Raw genomic sequence first — 20,538 nt, 5'->3', positions numbered from 1 at the left:
CGCTGACTGTAACGCCTGCCACCAGAATTGTAAGGTAACATGATCAAAACACTATCAAAACGGCAAAAATCTCTGCAAAGTGACAAGGATGCACGTAGACGCCTCTGCAGATAATATAAGTATAAATAAATGTACAGTGGCTCAGAATGTAGCACAGGTCCCCGGCTAGGTCAGGAGGTCTTTTCTGTGTTTGCCTGTGCTCCCTGTGTCAGCGTGGGTTTACTCTGGCTTCCTCCAACAGAAACGTAGGCTATGTGTGTTTTACATAGATTAACTTGGGTGTAGATGATCCGGTTTTCGCCATGAATATAGCCAGAGTTGCTGGAATGGTGTTAAGCATAAATAAACAAATAAATGCTACTTTTGGTAATTTTCTAGAAAGTTTCACGTGTCGCTATCCCTGTCAAAAGTATTCAGCTGTTCGAATAACTTTTACATTATTGTTACATTCTATCAGATTCGTGGGAGATCTCAGCTGAGCTGCACGGGAGAAATATATATTTTCTCGCCACTTAACGGAAGCACCAGAAGAGCACAAAGAAAATGTGTGACAGGCAGCACGATTAAAAAAACATCTGCACGTTGTCATTCACTACTATATTAAAGTTTTATAGAAAGTAAAACTAAAGTACAGATTCTGAAAAGTGCCAAAGTTTGCTCACTCGTAGTCCAAAATGCATCCTGTATACCAAACGACTCTGGAGCTGCACCTTATGGCAAGTTCATGCATGACTTGCTCTCTGGAAAGTCTTGAAGTCGTTGAGGTGTTCACACTACATGACACTATGTGAATTATCCCAAACTGGAGGTCACGCGCTACACGACCTGTGAACAAATCTATTACCCAGCGACTCTATCAGGTCCCCAAACCAAATTTTGTCACGAACTGGGAACAGGAAATGGTTTATTTGAAAATGGACGTCGGAACTAAATTAGCACTGCAAGCTGTTTAAACGATGATTTGCTCTGGAAAAAAAACTAAAAAAGGAAAAGCAAAGAATATGGGTGAAACCATGTATCAGCATATGTGGGTACCTCAACCCATGCCTTGCTCTCATTGGCTGTAGCTCATAGCAACAAGGAACATCACATGATGTCAAGTTGGACTACAGCTCCAGATATTTGCTAGATATTTGTCTGGTGTCTGCAAGGGGTCAGCGAGACTCTTTGATTAGTTCACACATAAAGATTGGCAAGGACTAATCACCCACTGATTTGCCTGCGATCACAGCCCGACCTGTCGGTGAGCTGAACTCGATGACTTGCAAATTGGTCTTATAATCTTGTATTGTGAACTTGGCATTAAAAACTTTTGACAATTTAATCCTTGGGACAATTTAATGAGTTGATATTGAAAGCAACTATAGGTGGAATTTCACTATTATGCTTTGGGGGCACCTACCAGCAAACAAGGGTACTGCAATACTATGAGATTAGCAAGAGTTTGGCTTCATGCTTTTAAATATGGTGTAAATAAATGTAAACCATTTGCCTTAAAGAGCACCTATGGTCCGCTTCACAATTTTACATTTTCTTTGTAAGTGTGTATTAGTACATGTTAACGATATGCAAAAGGTACATACCCCAAAGTAAACAATGATGCAAGTTATCGTCTCCAACGTAAATCTCTTTTCTTGAACTACAACAAACACACAGATTGTAGGCAACAGTTTACTTCCTGGTATTGGTGATGTAGACAAGACCGACATTATCATAATTCCTCCCGCTTGGACTCACAGCCTGTAAGTTAACTCCTCTTAGCATTGCATTGTGGGTGAATCTTTCAAACATGGTAAGGAGCTTAACATTTCCGGCTGATATCAGAGATATTCAGGCCAATCACAACGTACAGATTAGCTGGCCAATAAGGGACACAGAGCTTTTCAAACTGATGAGTTTTATAAAAAATCAATGCGTTTGAGGAAAGCAGGATATCTGGAGCTACGAAAATATACAGTATGTGCAAAATAATGTGTTTTTAACCATAAACCACGCAAAAACATTGTATTATACCAAATACACAAAAACGTTGTATTTTTAGCAATGAAATATGTGCACTGTAAATTCAGTATTCACTCAAAAAAATGAAATGTTGTTAAAAGTATTACGTCAACAGCTTCCAGTTAATTCTAGTTAATTCCACAAAAAAGTTTAAGTAAACTCAACAAACCTTAGTAAAGTCAACAAACAACAATTGAGTTAATTGAACATGAAAAAAATAATTAATGATGGCAAAAAAATTTGAATAATGCCATTTTATAAACTCCACCCGTTTAATTAGGATTTACCAAGTCCATAACACTAAATTACTCAATCAAAGTGCAGCTGCTTAATGCCACTCATCATATAGACCTTTTTAATCACAGTTTATCAAACATATAACAAACATATTTGAAATGCAATGTTACTTTTCAAACCGTTTGTTTGTTTGTTTTGTTTGAAAATATTTCAGAACAAGTTCATTAACTTATACTTGGTCATTTATTACTAACTTACCTAATATAATGGTGCTACACTTCTGCAACAATTCTGCCAAAACAACAATTAGCCACACTGCAAAATCCTCTTAAATACTTTTATGCAACAATGTTATGTTGGCTGAACAAATAATTTTTAAGTAAAGCTTTCAAGACACTTTTTTGTTCAATGAACTAGATTAAATTAAGTTAAAATTTTTAAATAGATTTTTTTTTTAAAGTAATCACAACATGAAAGGATTAAGTAAAATTGGCAAAATTAATAGTTCATTTTTTTGTGTAAAATATAAAAAATATTAAAATATTAAGATTATACAAATAAAATATAAATTCTCATATTTCTTCATGAATAGCTCAGACAAAATCATACTTTCTTTAGGTCAACTGTGAATTGTATCACAATAGCTGATTTTAGAAAGTCTGTCTTAATGACACATTTTTACATGACAAGGTATACAACACAATAAAAAAAGAAATATCTTATTAAGTTATGTGAACTTATTTCAGTCATTGATTTCAATCTTTGACATGACCTTACTCAGTCAATATTAAAGATATCAAGATTATATTTTGACAATTATTTACATTATGTAGGATGATTTTATGTAGAACCCATCACAAAAAAATCACTTTAGCTGGGTTTTTACAAGCATGGTCACATTTTCTTTACGTTATAAAAGGTAAAAGTGGCCCTTTTAGAAACCTTTCAATAAGAAACCAAAAATAGCTCTTTTGTTGCATCACTGCGATAAAAATCCTTATCGGGACTTTATATGTATTCATATAGAAATGACAGTCAGTAATTGTTACATTTTAAAACACTGAAAATGTTTTAGGGATCATAAAATGTATATTTCCTATATAAAAAAATACATTAATTCATTTGCAGAAGTGTTTCACATACATTTCACAAACCTTTTCTTCTTTCAAACGTCATCATTCCCTGGATATGATTCACTGGTGTACATTTACAGTCTTGTGCATGCCTTGCCATAGGAAAATTATATTGCCGTAGGGATTCGGCATTGTTTCCTGAAACATTCTTAGTGCAATGAATGCACCGATGCACACCTCAAGGTCACTTATATTCTATGCTGGTCGTGTCCACATGAACACATGACCATTTCAGGGCGTGTGGCTTTTGAAGACTGTGCCAGATCTGTTCGTCTAGAAGGCATGACCCCGAGGAAATGAATTTTAAAAGTTGTCCATTCACCAAGAGTCATTTGCAGGACCTGCCTGAGGTCTTTGGGGTCACTGAAGAGGATTGTTTGACCATCTAAAGAATTCTCCCTTACTTTTGTGATGTATTTCTCTGAAAAGCTGAGTCGTAACAGCTATAAAAGAACAGATGTTCAAAATTATAAGAATGCTTATGTTATATGTAAATTTATTGAATATGTACACTACACACTAGGGTGGTCCTTATTTTTCAACTTTTAAAAGTTCATGCTCTCACCCCACCAATATGTTTGAATAAATAAAAAATAATAATAATTGGCAAAATTTGTTCAATATTAATTAATATTTAGAGGTTGCTCAAGACCTTTGAAGTTTAACACATTTGCGTATTATGTGATACTTTGTGCTAGCATGTATAATTGTTTAATAATAAATACTTATGGCAGCAACGGACTTATTTGAGCATGCTCCATGCAATTTAAACTCCTGTTTTAGTTGTGATATGTCTTTCAAAGCAAAAAGAGCTTCAATGTCAATGAAGCACAATAGACAATACACTGAGACAATGGCTGAAGCAACACAAAGCAAGTCGCTATATGGTTACTCGGATCAGAAGAGATTGAAATAACTACAACAAAGTTACCCTCCAAGAAGCAAGTTTTATGTGTGTTGTGTGTTCTGAAATGGTACAGTTTTTGCCAAAATATGTGATTTCGGAAATATTCAAAGGCTTTAAGCAACCTCTAGATCAGGGGGCACCAACGGGGTGCCGGCGGGCACCAGGTAGCCCGCACAGAGTCTGTGAGGTGCCCGCCAAAGCACATTCTATTAATAGTCTCAACTGTAATATTTATTCATTACATATTTTTCTACATTAGCTTGGCTTGGTTTACGTATGTTAAAATTTTAAACAATACTTAAACATATAAACAAGTCAAATTAAATAAAATAAACAAGTAAAACAAAAAAGTTTTAAGTAGACTATATCAAAAAGTAGCCCTCCAGATTTTTTTATCCATTGTGGTAGCCCTTGCTCATAAAAAGGTTGGAGACCCCTGCTCTAGATATTGTAGGAACAATTCAAAATTTTGCACAGTGTGTTTTAATTGATATCCTAACACATTTACGGGGTGAGAGTTGAACATTTAAAAAAAATATATAATAATTTGACCGATTATAAGGACCACCCTACTACACACAGATGAAAAGAATCAGTGTAGTGCTGGGCAAAGATTAATCATGATTAATTGCATACAAATTAAAAGTTAATGTTTGCATAATATATGTGTGTGTGCTGTGTGCAATTATTATGTGTATTTAACCACACACATGTACACATTTTAGATTTTTTAAATATATTTATATAAATATATATTTAAATTAAATAAACAAATAATACATTCATATACACATTTAAATGTTTTTAAATACATACATGAATGAATGTGTGTGTATTTATATATACATAATAATTACACACAGCACATGCTTGTATACTGTGCTAAAAATCACATTTATTTTGTATGTGATTAATCTTTGCCCATCACTATCACAATATGTAACACTGGACCATAAGTACATAAGTACATTGTATGGGTCAAAAATATAATTTTTTTAGGCCAAAAATCATTAGAATATTAAGTTATTTAGTCAATTTCCTACTGTAAATATATAAAAAATGTATTTATCATTAGTAATATGTGTTGCTAAAAACTTCATTTGGACAACCCTAACCCAAATTTAAAGATTTTCTCAATATTTAGATTTTTTTGCACCCTCAGATTCCAGATTGAAATAGTTGTATCTCAGACAAATATTGTCCAGGGTCACATATTTCATATACATATTATAAAAAAGTATACAAATATTTGAGATGACAAACCTCTTCACAAACATCTTCCGTTTTCATGCTAATGACTTTTTTTGCTGCGAGTGAGTTGAACACATTTCTTCTCGCCCTTTTCAATTCATGGCTCCCGCGTATCTTGGCCAGCTCATTCTTGATTGAATAGTTTAAGTTTACAGTACAAAGCACAAACCTTTTCACCTCCCCTATCGTGAACCTGAAGTCTTTCTTAAGGAACATCTCAAAAAGTTCAGGGTCCCAATCTCTTTCCAAAAAGATCTCAGCCTCATGTCCTTGCAGGTAGAGTTCAAGACTGTGTTCATTAAACACATCCCATAATGCTTTGGTGTCATTGGTCGCACAGATCGTTTCGTTTTGTCCATCTATCTCGGCTCTCTGTTGGTCATCTTCTATACACTGAAGAATCCAGCTTAGTCTGCAAGGCCAGCGGTCTGCCAAAACCACCCAAGCAGCGATCATCTTAGTAGGTGGAAGCTCCAATTTCAGAGTCTCCATAATAATAATCGTTACACGAATGGAGTTAATCACTCTTCTCATGGACATAGTGTCACCAGATAAATATGTTTTAAGCTTGCTGGAAAGGATGTCTTGAAATGCAGATTCAATAGTTTTAGCCACTTCTACTTGACTAAGTTCTGCTGCTGGGTACGTAAAAGGTTTTCCTTTCCCTGCAATCAAAAGAGAGACTTGATCTTCTTTATTATGATCAGATTTACTAGTAGACTCATCTACTACAGAGACTGAGGTTCTGGGAGGTCCCAGAGACAATGTATCGGTGTCTTCACGGATCTCGGACTGACCACGGACAATGTTCTGAAAGACCTTGCATTTTGATGCATCACACAGTGGAGGCACGGTAAAGGGAAGTGTGATTATTCGGTCTAGAAAGTCATACGCTGAATTTCTTTTGCCAAAACAATTCTCGGCCTGGTCCACCTGCCTAACCAGCACTTCTGGGTCAACGGCGAGCAGAGAAATAAAGGGACTCTCTTCGTCAGATAAAAGGATGTTGATAGCATCCAAAACTCCTACGATTTTCTTCGGCGTGCACCGATCCAAATTGGTGATCTCCAATACCACTCTGATCTTTCTCCTCTCGAAGAGCTCCATGAAGTGAACGAAACAGCTTAGCAGTCTCATCTCTTTACGAACTTCATGCATCAGTCCCAGCTGCTCACTAACCTTTTGGTTATCGAGCCCTTGTCTTACTTTAAGGTCCTGGTTGAAGATGAGGTTCTTCAGTAATAAGAATATAAACTTTATTGCCCCAGCTACAGGAACGCCAAGTATAGTAATAGCAAAGCTTTCCATTATTGGTTTACCCATGTGTTCTGAAAATCCAAATATAATAAGACAGACCCCAATGACAATTGTTCCGACAAATCCCATCAGTATTAAAGCCCAAATGGGAATACAGCACAACTTTTTGCTCCTCCATTCTTTTAGAGAGTCCTCAATCTTTTTTCTCGGCGAATCCTTTTCTTCATCGTATTGCGCAATCCTAAAAAGACCCAGCTGGAGCTTACCGAAGTTATTCTGAAAAGACTTGAACAATTGCATAACCAGTCCAGCCCACAGCATGTCACTGCCAGCAAAATGCCAGGCACTGAACCTCACAAATATGTACCGAATATTCTTCCGCTTCTGATTCTGCTCCGTCCACACGGGTCGATAGAAGAGGAGATGCAGGATGAGAGACAGCAGGTCACATATGGAGGGTTTAACTGAGCGAGGCTTTTGTTCCTTAGTGTTCTTCTGTTCTCTTCTTTGGGCCTCTAGATTCATATGGACTAAAAAAAATAAGGATACAGAATATAAGCTTATTTTGTCAAGTGATGTCATAATTTACACACAATTCTTTAATGAAAACTACTGTATGTTTTGTATACTGATAATCTGACCATTTTGTTTTAGCGTATGCATTTAAAAATTAACAAAAAATTATATTTCATATAAACATGTTATGACTTTTCGTAAATACTACTTATACAACATCAAAGTCCATACAAATCACTCTTGTATGACCAGGATATATCAATGCACTTCTATATAGCTCAAGTGCTAGCAAAGTCAAGGTCATGTGTTCAATTCTTACACTTATATAAGCAATAAGGTACGAGAGGCTGTGCTGTAGTAGATCCATGCAACCCCTTCAGCAGTGACTTGTTCATGATACAGCACTAGCCTCAAGTACTATTTAAAAAATATGTATCAATGCAGCTTTCGTGAAGTAAAATCACTAAAAGCCTTTTTTCGCTGTTAAACTAGTCCCCGACTGAATGCGAAGAGCAACAGATGTTTTACATAACATGTTTTTGTTCAACAATATACTGTATATATATATATTGTTAAAACTGTATGTTTTGAATAAAAATATCTGTCAAAATGAATGCAAATTATTTAAATTAGTTTAAATCATGTGTCTCTCAGAGGCTGTATTTCCCCGCCAGCATTTTGAAAAAAGTTGCCAAACAAAAGTTGAATGCTTTCCAGAATTTTTTAAAATATATAATACATATATCAAACGAAAGAATAGACCCCCTGCTTAAAAAAAAAGTTTTATTCTACCTTCACTTGTTCCCTGTTTATCACCTCTCAAATATGGTAGATTTCTTCAAATATCAAATTTTGAGCAAAAAGCTTAGATAATAAAATTTTAAATCAAATTCAGAGCGATCCTCAAAACATACACGGAATTTGAACTGTTTGCCCTAAGGGAATACTTCCGGGTTTTATACATTGGGTAAGAGCACCACCTGGTGGATAATAGTGGAAATACGGATTGCCGGAAAAACTTGTCATTGGCAGGGAAGCATTTTTTCTTAATTGACGAGTTAAAGTGACACGTTGTATTTTTCAACCTTCATAATATAGTTTTAAGACGCTTGTGATGGTACATCGACTTAAAATAGGTTGAATGGCATGTGTACCATAGCCTGACGGTGTCTGTGTCGCTTTTACTCGTACTTTTAAACTTGGGGTTTCGGGCACAAAAAGAAAAAAAAATTTGACTGCTTTACGGCATACGTCATTTCCCCAGCTTCCTCAAATTCGGACGTGAGAGCGCAACTGTTTATTTTTCTGATGTTTCTGTCATGGCCGAAGCAGCAAGAAAAAGAAACCCAAGGTTTTGTCGGAGGAGACCAGAAAGAGAAAACGGGAGAGTGACAGGATAAAAGGAAGGACGAGAATCAATATCGGGCCAGTGTTCACTCGCTGGTGTGAACTAAAGGAGGAAGAGGGGTTCCTGACCAATGCTGACTTGGCCGGCATGCTTGCCTTGGACAAGTAAGTAATGATATATTGCTTACATATATAAGTCCTATCTGGCTCCCGAACACAATTTTTTTTATGTGAATTAAGCTGGAGGCTACTTGGGGAGTGTAGAGAGTGAATTATATCACATGACTCTGTGGCGACGTGGTAGTGTCACGGACCTTGAATCACCTTTAAGGCAATATTTTTTTTTAGATAAACTTTAACCAAGTGGCCACCGTTACAACTGGCTTGTAAACATGAGCTACGCAATCTTTTGGCGTTTGAAACGCATGAAATTATATTCATGTTATATATATATATTATATATATATATATATATATATGACATGCTGGAAGGCACACCGCGGACTTTGTGACCTAAATAGTTGTCTTCTTTTCCTTTGTGACAGTGCTGTGGCGCTTATGGCCTCTAGGGGCGCTAGACGTGAAAAATACATGTCTAGTGCCCCCTAGTGGCCAAAAAGTTCTGTGGTGTGCCTTTAGTCAATGGCGGGGAAAGAGTTAAGATGTGTTTTGATCGCAGGAGAGAGAGATGTTCATAGTGTTTTAATCCGTCTCTTTTGTCCACTTTTGAACGTTTCTGTCCTGATTACTTTAAGGGGATGGTCTATGGATGGGGAGTCATTAAAACACGAGCGGGAGAAGTGACGGGTTTAAAAGGATAGTTCACCCAAAATGAAAATTCGGTCACCATTTACTAACTCTTCTGGCGTTACAAACCTGTATCGTTTTTTTCTAATGAACAAATGCAACCACATGAAGGCAACAAAAAGCAATACAGTCAAATTATTTTTTTCAGTACCTCTGAATGCGGTTGAAAGTAGACATGCTCAAAACATTTTACAAATCCATCTTAATACCAGCCGTTAACAGCCTCAGATTGAGAACTTGATAAACTGTATGCGTGTGCTCACCCTCGATTTTTTTGAGAACCATGTTGATCCGGTTGTGACATTCTGAATACAAGCCCACGGTGAGAGGAGATGAGACCTTCGTGAGGGTTTTTGATAATGCGTAAGCATATACATTATCAGAAGGGATATCTGTCACTTAAAAGAAATACACATAAACATCATATACCTTTATACCGATCTTCCTTGATATCATTTTAAATTCACTTGCGTTTAAGGTTTCAGATTCCTCTTTAAGTACCGATGCACATTTACAGCCACAACTTAAGGTATCATTTTAGCCAATATTTGTTTTCAGGGTGAGACCAACCAATGCAGGTGCATTTAATCATGACCCAATAAAAGGCCATTATAAACCCATATACACCTAATCATTGGGCTATAAATGCAATGCAGTAAATGTGCAAAAGACAATTTTTATGAGTTTATCTATAAGGGCAAAGTCCACGTTTTACTCAAACAGAAAGAATAATGGATTTGAATTTAATAATAGGTTTCGGCCCATTGCTGTACAGCTCAATTTGATGCATTTTGTACCACTGGCATATTCTATAACCATTGATTTTGTTTTTCATTTTAAAGCCAGCGCATTATAATTGGTCTAGCTTTGTTTGTGAAGTAGCTGTGTTTTTTAATAGTTGTACTCAAGAACGCTTAAGTATTCTTTAGTTTGTCATTTCTTTTGTGCAGCACTCATACCCTTTTCGATTGCCATCAGTTCTGTATTTTTCTGTCCTTGGAAAACAAGTTTCTTCCACCAGTCTTCCTAAAAGTGAAACCAAAATAGACAGCAATTACAATGAGAAAAAATATTGCTATATAAATGACGTTATGCACGGACACTAATATCATGCTGTCTTTATTAATCCGAAAAATACAGAGGCGATACAATTTACAATGGAATAACAATGTTATAGTCAATTTAGTATGTGATTACCACAAATGCAATGCGTTCAGTAATAGCATAACATATCGATTTATATTCAGACGAAAAAACAGTTCATGTTGTTTTTTAGAAATGAAGCCACCAGGCATGCATAGCTCTTGTTAAATCTCTTACTATGAATAATATGATAATGAGGAAGAGAACGTCTCACCTTTAGCAAGCAGATTTAACAAGCAATCCTTCAGGCACAGTTTACAACTAAATTGCCGGTAGACTAAAATTCCCTCTCTATTTTAAGAGCTATTTAATGTAGACAGATAGACGGAGGGGAAAATGTTTTTGGATTACAAAAACAGAAGCACTGAAAAGTTAAGTGGCGGTGAGAGAGAAAGAGAGAGACTGTTGTGTGTAAACATTAACTGATGAGAAATGAACATTGGGCGAGTTCAAGTTGAACTTTGGACTAGGCGTAAAGCAATGCGTTGTACTCTCAGTTTTCTTTTACTGCTCAAATCTCTTTATTAGGCTTAAACTCACATATGTATGACGTTAATGTTGTTTATTTGATTATAGCTATAAGAAACTGTGTGCGAGTGATCCTTCTTGATGTCAAGGAAACGTTTATTACCTTTTCTAATATATAAAAAGCCTGTGGAGATGCCTCGAGTAACCTGGCTTGAGTCTGATGTTATTTGCAGCTGATATACAGTTATCTGAGGCTATATCAAGATATACAAGTTCACAATATTCTGCCAAATAAATGCATTAGATATTAGATTGATAAGCACTGTATTACGATTATTATTTAATGCAGACCCACGCTTATCATTTCAATGCTATTCTTTTATAACACTCAAATGATCGCATTTCTTATGTGTATTGTAGAAGAAATTCCTTCAGCGTGATGCAATAGAGAAACATAAAATATAATAAAACAAAATAACGTTTTTCCCACGAAGGAGCATTTTTATTTGTTTGTACTTGGAGAAACATCTGTCATAGTTGTCCGAGTCCAAAATACAAAGGGAACAGGAAAAAATTTAAGCTCAGCAAAAACTAAACATGATTATATGCATCTACAATAAAAAACAAAAAAGCAAAACAGATTAAAAACAAGGTTCAGTGACAGCACCAAGCAATTTTAGAATAAATAACAATAATCACACAGGTAATACATTCACAATCACATTTTCATCTCCCCTCCGAGCATCTCTGGTTTTGGTGTTCCTCTTTTAAAACCGCATGCATTTACAAATTCAAACTTCAAATGTATGAATTTAGATATATCCGCATTTTGAAAGCCTTTTTCATCAGAAACTTTTAGGTCCAAATAGGCAACTCGGATGCAAAATGCGATTATGATATTAACCATACTGTATACTTTCGTCATATTATACGTTCATTAAATACTTTCACTTCAAATCTGCTTAATCAGCATCAAGCTATAGAAATACCGGTTTGTTGGCAGAATCCATTAAATACTAATTTACAAGAAAAGATGGCAAATGCACTCAAGAGGGTTTTGCATCTGAGCTCTTCAAATGCAAATCTCGCTCACTGCAGCTTTATCCAACTCTAGGGCTGGGATGATTGATTGTGCAAATCCACGTTTTCTCAATGAAGTAATTTTAATGAATTACGATGAAATGTCTGCACATCCAAAAGCCAGAGGGCGCTCTCGTGCAAAAACTCCATTTGTGCCGCAGAAGAAGTAGCATCACAAATGCTACTCCAGAAAATGTCTATGAGCATATTTATATCTAGCCCAGTGACGAAATTACGTACCTATATAGTCACATAATTTTTTTATTCTTTTTCGTGGTACTGTCACGGATTTAAGCGTTTTTTTTTTGTGATCGTATCACGAATTTCTGTTTGTGTGTCATTGTCACGTATTGGTTACTTAACTGTTTTGTCCTGTTTTCTTAGCATTGTCGCTTCGGTTTAGGGTTAGATTTACATAAGACATCCTTACCCAAACCCAACTCTAACCCTTATGCCAGATCACAATGGTTTAAAAATCTGAAAATATAAAAAAATCAGCATAAACCAATAATTAAAGTGACATCATAAAACAAACACCAAACCCGACAAGTTCAGAGTACTCAAAATTTTTGTGTTAATAAGTTTCCACAAAATTTTTAAGTAAACAACATCAGAATTTTAAGTAAAGATAACTTTAAAAAATTCAGTTAACCCAAATTTAAATATTTACACTTTTTTTATTTAACATTTAAGTACACTATGGATAAATCTACTGTTTATTAAAAGAACTGTTTAGCATATTTTTTGTATATTGTACTTAAAGCTTATTTTTACTATTTTACTTTTGTTCACAAGTCACAGAAACAGATCATGTGACTCATAAAAATGTAAGACCAGTGAAAGTGTGTTGAGACTGAACTCAGTGCAGACTTTCACACAGTCATAGTTTATATGATATAGCAACTCATATCCGACCTACATCCTAACCACATGCACTACACTTCTGAATGGTGGTAAACACAAAATTTAAAACAATAGCAAACTATTCAAAATCTCCAAGATAAATAAATGTTTAACACTATTGAGTCTTTCTCTTTACTGAAAACCACATAAAATATCACTTAATTTTACAAAAATGCTCTCGTATTGCAGGCTCATGCAAAGCATGCTGGGAACTGGAACCTCCTCAACCAATCATGCTGATTTAACTTTAAACTGAAGTAAATTTGCAGTGCCAGACACTTTCTTAGCTTATCTTGCAAATTGAACTCATCACAACCACCAAAAGTTTGTAATTATTTGCAGTGTTTGTTACAATGAGGCTGTGGTATTGAAATGACTCCGTTTGGAAGTTTTTTTTTTTGAGTTCTTTGACTCATTTTATTTGAGTTTGTAGATTTTAAAATGGTGAACTTGTTGAAAACACATTAAAAAATTTAAGTTTAATAAACATTTTCACAGTTTTGAGTTCAGTTCACTCATTTTAAATGAGTACATTGTACTGTTTGGGTTTACAGTGTAAACGGAAGCGACAATAGTTTGAAAATAGGATAAAGCAGTTGAGTAACCAATACGTGACAATGACACATAAAAGAAATTCGTGATACGATCACGAAAAAACATGGAAATTCGTGACAGTATCATGAAAAAGAATTTAAAAAATTGCGTGACTTTAGGTATGTAATTTTATTGCTTTTATAAATGCACGTTATAAATGACTCAGACTCATAATGATTTCAGATTGATAAATGCAAGTTATAAACTCGATTTTTAATGGGAAACGTGATTAATTGTCATTGCCCCATCCAACACTTAACAACATGCCCAACTTTATAATAAAAATGCATTGACTATACTTCTTTAAAAGATAACAGCTGTCAAAGCTGATAGTGTGGGGCAGTAGGGCAGATGCACTTTTGGCAATCCGAGTTCGAATCCCAGCTTGAGGTCCTTTGCCGATCCCATACCCATCTTTTTAGGGCTGGGACGATAAATCGTTCGATTCTGTTTGCTATGCTTCTCAATTAATTATGGTGAAATGCTGCTACATCCAAACATGAGAGGGCACACTCGTGCAGGAACACAATAGGCACTGCAGAAGAAGTACCATTTACATATGCAGCTCCACGATATGCCTATAAACATATTTATATAGCTGTTCATCAAACTGATATTTTCGTGATAATAAAGAATATTTATACTGATCACGTTTGACGAGTGCTGCTTTTTTAAATGCATGTCATAAATGTCTTAAACTCATAATGATTTTAGATAAAATTCCTACTGATCAAAGAGCCATAATAGGCTTCATAAAGAGCTGTGCATATTGCCTTTGTGATTCAGAATCAATATCAGATAGGCATTATTAGTATGAATATAATCGTCCCAGCCCTACCTCTATCCACCTTGTACTTTCCTGTCCTCTCCTTACATACAAAAACGGCCCCAAAAATAATAATAATAATAAAAAAGAAGATAACACTTATTCCTTCATGATTTTTTCAAAGTCACTTTTCATTGGAGGAGGTGCTGGCTATCCTCCTTTTGTAGAGAGAATGGGGAGTCTTTATATCTCATTCCTAAATTAGATTCCCTGGGCTAAATTAAGTGTGATAATTGGAATTACAGCAACTCCCAAATGTTTCCCATAGGATTAATTACAACTGCCAGTACAATCTATCTTGCTTCGCATCTGTGTAAAACACAGAGGAAATCCTTGAATGGGTCACTCGGTTTTCTCATACAGGCAGCCCTCTTCAACAGTACTTTCGGTACATGCAGAAAAAAATGCAGGCTTATGTTGAGATGATCAAAGAAGCTTGGGGGCTGTTACGTAAAATACGAATAAATGAAAAATCAAATGAATGAATGATTGAAAAATAGCTGCGCCAACCCAAAATCTGTGCCGCGTTCTTATTCATCAGACTGTTCATATTGGACTTTTTGTTACAAATAGTGAAATACTCTCTTTACACGCTTTAGGTTTTAATCATAGGTTTACCACAATGTAGATCACGCTAAAATAAGGCCATCCATCATCTAAGACAATGAGATTGCAGTTTCCATCATAGCTTTCCTCAGTAATTGCCACAACATTACAAAATTAAGGCTTTACGGCTCTTTATTCTGCCTTGTTCTGCCTCGTGACTCTCAATTATAGCCTGAAATGAGACCCTATAACTTTAATAAAGTTTTCTTTCTTTTCCTGAACGATGCTTCTCCTGGTTTCCACAATTTCAGCATGGAAGTAATGGTAAACTTTTAACGCTGAACTGTGCACAGCGAAGTGGGACAAATGAGAATGCATTCAAATAAAAATCTTTCAAGAAGGATGGATGAACTGGTGCTGACTTATTTACACTTTTGTTTAGAGACAATATGCACAGAAAAGCTCGCCAAAATTAGCAGTACCTCAACAACAGAGTATAGCGCTTGGAACACGGTGTGACGAATGAACTGGTAAAGTGCTCTCTTAACATAGGAAGAAGAGATATTGTTGTACATACAGTGCTGTTGAACGGTCCTCGAAAAGTTATTTTTTATAGGTCCCGTTTTTTGCTTTAATGAAAGCATGCACTTGACCTGGCACTTAACATGTTTTCACATGTTATCACAGCATGATTTCACAACAGGATCTCAAAGAGCAATTTATGTGCTTCAATGAAAACAAAGAAAAGTGACCTTTTAGTAACCTTTTATAAAAAACATGTTATCGTGGTCATTGATTATTTAATTAATACCAAGAAATTAGTTTTTAAATGGATAGTTAAAAAAATTTAATTTTGTCATGATTTAAGTTAATCATCCTAAAGTTGTTTCAAACCTGTATAATTTCTTTGTTCTGTTGAACACAAATTATGACATTTTGAAAAATGTTACTTACCAAACAGAACTTGGGCACCATTCACTTTCATAGTATTATTTTTTCCTACTATGGAAGTCAATGGTGCCCCAGATCTGCTTGGTTACAAACATCCTTCAAAATGTATTTCTTTGTATTCTGCAGAACAAGTTTGGAACAACATGAGGGTGAGTAAATGAAACTGAATTTTCTTTTCTTTTTTGCTACACTATCTATTATGCTACGTGCACACCAAACGCGGGGCATCGCGTTACTCGCTGTAGATTATGTGCAGGATTTATTTTTGCTCGAGTTGAATATTTTCAACTTGGGTGAAGATGCGTTTGAGGCGAATAGCGCGTGTTTTCGCGGTAAACGCATCTCCCATATCGCGTCATTCACATCGTTCCACGTGAGGATGCGTCTGATCATGTCTTTGCATTGACTTTGTATGTAATCTACTCATGCAAATCATTGAACTCGCATCTGGTGTGAACCCATAGTTAAGCCAATGTTTTAAATAGCCTAAAATAAATTTTAAAAATTCCCAAAAATATTAGTTTCATATCAAAGAAGAACAAAGCTTTTTGATTTTCATGTTTTGATCCAAACTTAAATTATGAATACATTATTATTGTGAGAAGAGTCATGTTTAAATGGAGAAAAGTTAAGTTCATGAGCTTTCAATTAATATGCTGTCAATAAGGGATACTTAATGATTAATCACAATTAATCTATAGCATAATAGGGCTGTCACGATTATGAAATTTGGCTGACGTTTAATCGTCTGATACATTGTGTCGATTATGGCGATTAATTGAATCTTTCAGGGCTTTGACGATAATGACGATTAATTGTCTGTTTTATTGCTTTTTTATATTTAATTCTCATAAATTTTTTTTTGTTCATGAAATAATTTTCACACATTGTTGTGATTATTTAATTAAATTGTTTGCAAGGTTTACCTGGCAGTAAATATTAATACACATAACACACATAAAAATAATCTGATACTGTCTCGTTTATATAGGCGCTGCAGCTCCCCCTTGTGTTTTTATGAGAGATGTGCAATCATTGCAGTGATCTAAAATCATTGTGATGAGGTTAAACAATCGCGATGAAACAATTATTTAATCATTGTGACAGCCCTAGAATAAAAGTTTTTGTTTACATCATATATAAGTGTGAACTGTAAATAATAATTATGTATATATATATGCACACATGCATGTATAATTTTAAGAATGAATATATATATTTATATATTAAGTATATATATACAAAGTTATTATAAACAGTTCACTATATATGATCTAAACAAAAACTTTAATTCTGCTATAGATTAATCGCAATTAATCAATATGCATCCCTACATAAATTAAAATAAGACTTAGGTCTACACAACTACACAAAGTTTGCACAAATTTTGCAAAAAAAAAAAATAAAAAAAATAGCAAAAAATATATATAATTCTTGGAATTTGTGTTTACTTTTTTAATGTTCAAACATTTCTTTGTGAAATAAGCCAAAGTCTTCAAAGGCATCAACAAAAGATGTGCTTCCAGCATTTTAAATATCACTAAAAGCTTCTGACTCATATGTGGTTAAAGAACAGAAATCTTTGTCCTAAAGTCATGCTGACCCCTGTTGATATCACTGCAACAGAATCGTAACTACCTTTCGTCCACGTTTCTTGAACAATGCTGCCCTCATCTGCATGTATTGTGGTATTACACTGATTGCACTTTATTATTGCACTTTAAAAAACACATTGTTCCAAACTAATGCAAAACTTGGTTTCAATATGCCAAGATTTAATGAAGAACAAGCGAGTACCAAAGAAAAACGGATTGGGATTATAATCAATCAACAGAATTTAAACCATGTGATAATCCTAAATTAGTTACAGTTTCTCTGCTTTTCAAAAAGGGGAACAGAATGAGTAAAATGTCCCCACTGGGTACGCACTGTGAATAAATGTTGATATCAGCCTAACATCTGCTTAATACACTAAAAACCCTGTATAACATTTGATTTGCATAATTAAAAATCAGGATTTTTACCAGCTGTCAATCAGTGAGCAATTTATAATCATCGCGTTAGTGACACTGATGAGATTTCTGCTTAAGCAAACTAATTTTGACAATTAATTCAATGAGCAACAGGGAGTTTGTGCTTCAACCAATGTGGTTTCAAGTGGTTTGTTAGCAGTGGGAACTGAATGTGTTAATGCATTTACGCTCCCATGAGCCTAAAGTCAGCAAGTGATGTCCGTTAAAATGCTGGTATGAAGATGGATATGTGACTGATATCATTAGCATAAAAACCTTAATTGCATTACTTTAAAGTTTTAAATACACAATAGCAAGAGGGACAGACAAGAAAATGGGATAAAGTGTTATAGATACCTATTGTATTGGCAGTGCTTATTAGGTCCAAGTGTCATATATTATGCATTTTACAGAGACTTGTGATGCTTTTGAATACATTTCTGATTAACTGTAGCTTAATTTTTGTATTAAATACGTATGCTGATTTGTTTTATATTTGCATGCAATGCTTTGCTGAAAGAAGTACAATTTTGTATGGAGGTCGCATTGTTTTCTTGCCTGGAGGAAAACATACTGCAGGTCAGTTTTGTTGTTTACTGGCCATGGCCATATGAGCATATGACATCTCCAGGGCACACAGCTTTGGATCTGGTTCTGCTAGACTAGGTCGGCTATGAGGCAGGAGATGAATTTTAAAAGTCAGCCGAGGGTCATTTGTAGGATCTGCCCGATGTTTACTACAGTAAATAAGATTGTTCCACAAGTTGCCCTCACTGTTTTAGCATATTCCCCTAGGCAGCCCTGACTCACGACCATGAAAAAAACTATTTTGTTTAAAATGACAACCGAGAAAGACCATCTTACAAATATCTTGTTTTTATGTCCATTACAGTATTTGCTTGGAGGGAGGCATTTACAATCTGTGACTCCTCCAGATTTAGTATACAGTAAAGTACATCACATACGGCTGTCCAGGAATTTTCAATGGAATTTTCATTAAAATGTATTTTTGGCCCCTCGAAGGTATATGATTACTCAAATATGGAGCTGTTGTGCTTACAAGTTGGTCTGGGGATCATTTTTATTAATGGGATCACTTTGATTCTATTATATTTTAATCAAATAATAAATTATTGTACATGCTAGTTCCTACCTAATATAATACATACATGTAATAATATCATATAATAATGTTAAAATAATATTAAAATCGACTAATTTACACATGCATATAAACATTGTACAGACCTTCTGGAGTTATAAGTCAAATCGCAATTCTTATTTGGTCCAAATCCTTCCAGCATCGGGATTTAATACATTTCATATCAAAATGACATTGGTAAACGCAAAGTTATATTTTATTTAGCTTTAAATTAATATACAAACGTTATGCTAGTGACTTGTTCACTGTAACTATGCCAACGCACGGTCCTGAAAACGTGACGTCAGCATACGTGAAACGGACCAGTTACAGTTACAGCTCATTGTGAATATGGGATTATTTTTGATGAAGAGGTTTGTTGGTTTCTTTTTTATGACTGCTTGTCATATCAGATTTAGTTCCTGCTCGTTTTCTGGCTGTTGTCCCAACTTTTCGAAAAGCTTCTAACTTTCCCACGTAGAAATATGTGCGCATAAACGCCACATCAGCACGTATTCTATACATTTTTAACAGCTTTGCGGGTTATGATATCCAATCTCAACATAAATCTCTATATTTATAAACAGGTTTGTTTACTTTGCTAGGCTAGCTTGTCATGCACTGTTTATTTTATTTTCACTTAACGCCCATTCTTTAATGCAACCTCCTTTCTGAATGGTTGAGGTAATTGTCAAAGAGATAGTTCAGTCAGAAATAAAATAGCTCACCCCAACGTTGTTCCGTTTAAATCCTGTAATTGTTCTCCATACGGAAGGTTAAAAACAACAATGTAAAAGAGCCTTTAAATCGAACGAAGCCACATGACACACCCACTTTCACCTTTACCTGTTTTGTGTGACGTTCACATTTTCCCTATATGGTAGTAGTAAACAGCCGTTTCTTAATCCGATTGTCTAATTTCAGAATATTAACAATTATAAAGTTGACTTTCATTCTTAGTCAATCCTAAATTGTTGTAATATGCTTATGACTTGTAATGCTTAGTTAACTTTAATAAACAAAGCTTGATGACGTATGCAGCCTGCATATTTGACCCCCGAAGATTGAAGGCCAACTTGTTCAGACCTGTGGGTTGAAGTTGTGGACTTGAAAGGGGGCTTATTTATCAGGTGTTAAGCAGATCTAAGTGAAATTCTGTATATGATGATCTTTTTATTACAAACTTTTAAATTTTGAGAAACAAAATACTGCAAAACATATACTGGTGCGGTGCCTTTTGGAAACATGGACAAAAGAACAGCAGTACTATCTGCAGGTTTCATCTTTTTTATTTATTTTTATTTTTTGAAGAATTGATATAATAATTTCTCAGATTCACAACTTGAACATCTTTACTGAATGTGAAAAGAATGACCTATAGATTATGGTGTCCCACTAAACACTGGACGTCGGATAAA

At 35.0% G+C, this 20,538-nt stretch overlaps 1 protein-coding gene across 3 annotated transcripts; it reads right to left on the bottom strand.

Moving 5' to 3' along the window:
- Positions 1-2,093: 2,093 nt before the first annotated feature.
- On the bottom strand, positions 2,094-19,952 carry nkpd1 (NTPase, KAP family P-loop domain containing 1). 3 transcript variants are annotated; one of them, XM_055184598.2, is made up of 5 exons: positions 19,849-19,952; positions 10,416-10,482; positions 9,720-9,854; positions 5,542-7,316; positions 2,094-3,814 (listed from the first exon to the last, which is right to left on the bottom strand). In XM_055184598.2, the coding sequence occupies exons 2-5, from the start codon at positions 10,429-10,431 to the stop codon at positions 3,560-3,562; spliced, it is 2,181 nt and encodes a 726-aa protein (XP_055040573.2). In that variant the 5' UTR covers positions 10,432-10,482; positions 19,849-19,952; the 3' UTR covers positions 2,094-3,559. The 3 variants fall into 3 exon arrangements, with proteins under 3 accessions (XP_055040573.2, XP_055040574.2, XP_055040572.2); XM_055184599.2 differs by lacking the exon at positions 19,849-19,952 and adding an exon at positions 19,228-19,346; XM_055184597.2 differs by lacking the exon at positions 19,849-19,952 and adding an exon at positions 10,814-11,016.
- Between the last annotated feature and the right edge of the window lie 586 nt (positions 19,953-20,538).

This window comes from Misgurnus anguillicaudatus, chromosome 14, assembly GCF_027580225.2.
Source record: "Misgurnus anguillicaudatus chromosome 14, ASM2758022v2, whole genome shotgun sequence".
Classification (NCBI taxonomy): domain Eukaryota; kingdom Metazoa; phylum Chordata; class Actinopteri; order Cypriniformes; family Cobitidae; genus Misgurnus; species Misgurnus anguillicaudatus.
The sequence above is the reverse complement of the archived record's forward strand: the minus strand, read 5'-3'. Positions and strand labels throughout refer to the sequence as shown.

Excerpts from the sequence above, each read along its gene's own strand:
- nkpd1 (XM_055184598.2), bottom strand. Across the intron at positions 7,317-9,719 it reads GGTTCTCAAAAAAATCGAGG|TCCATATGAATCTAGAGGCC; the intron begins GTGAGCACACGC and ends TATTTTTTTTAG. Across the intron at positions 3,815-5,541 it reads CGGAAGATGTTTGTGAAGAG|CTGTTACGACTCAGCTTTTC; the intron begins GTTTGTCATCTC and ends GTTCTTTTATAG.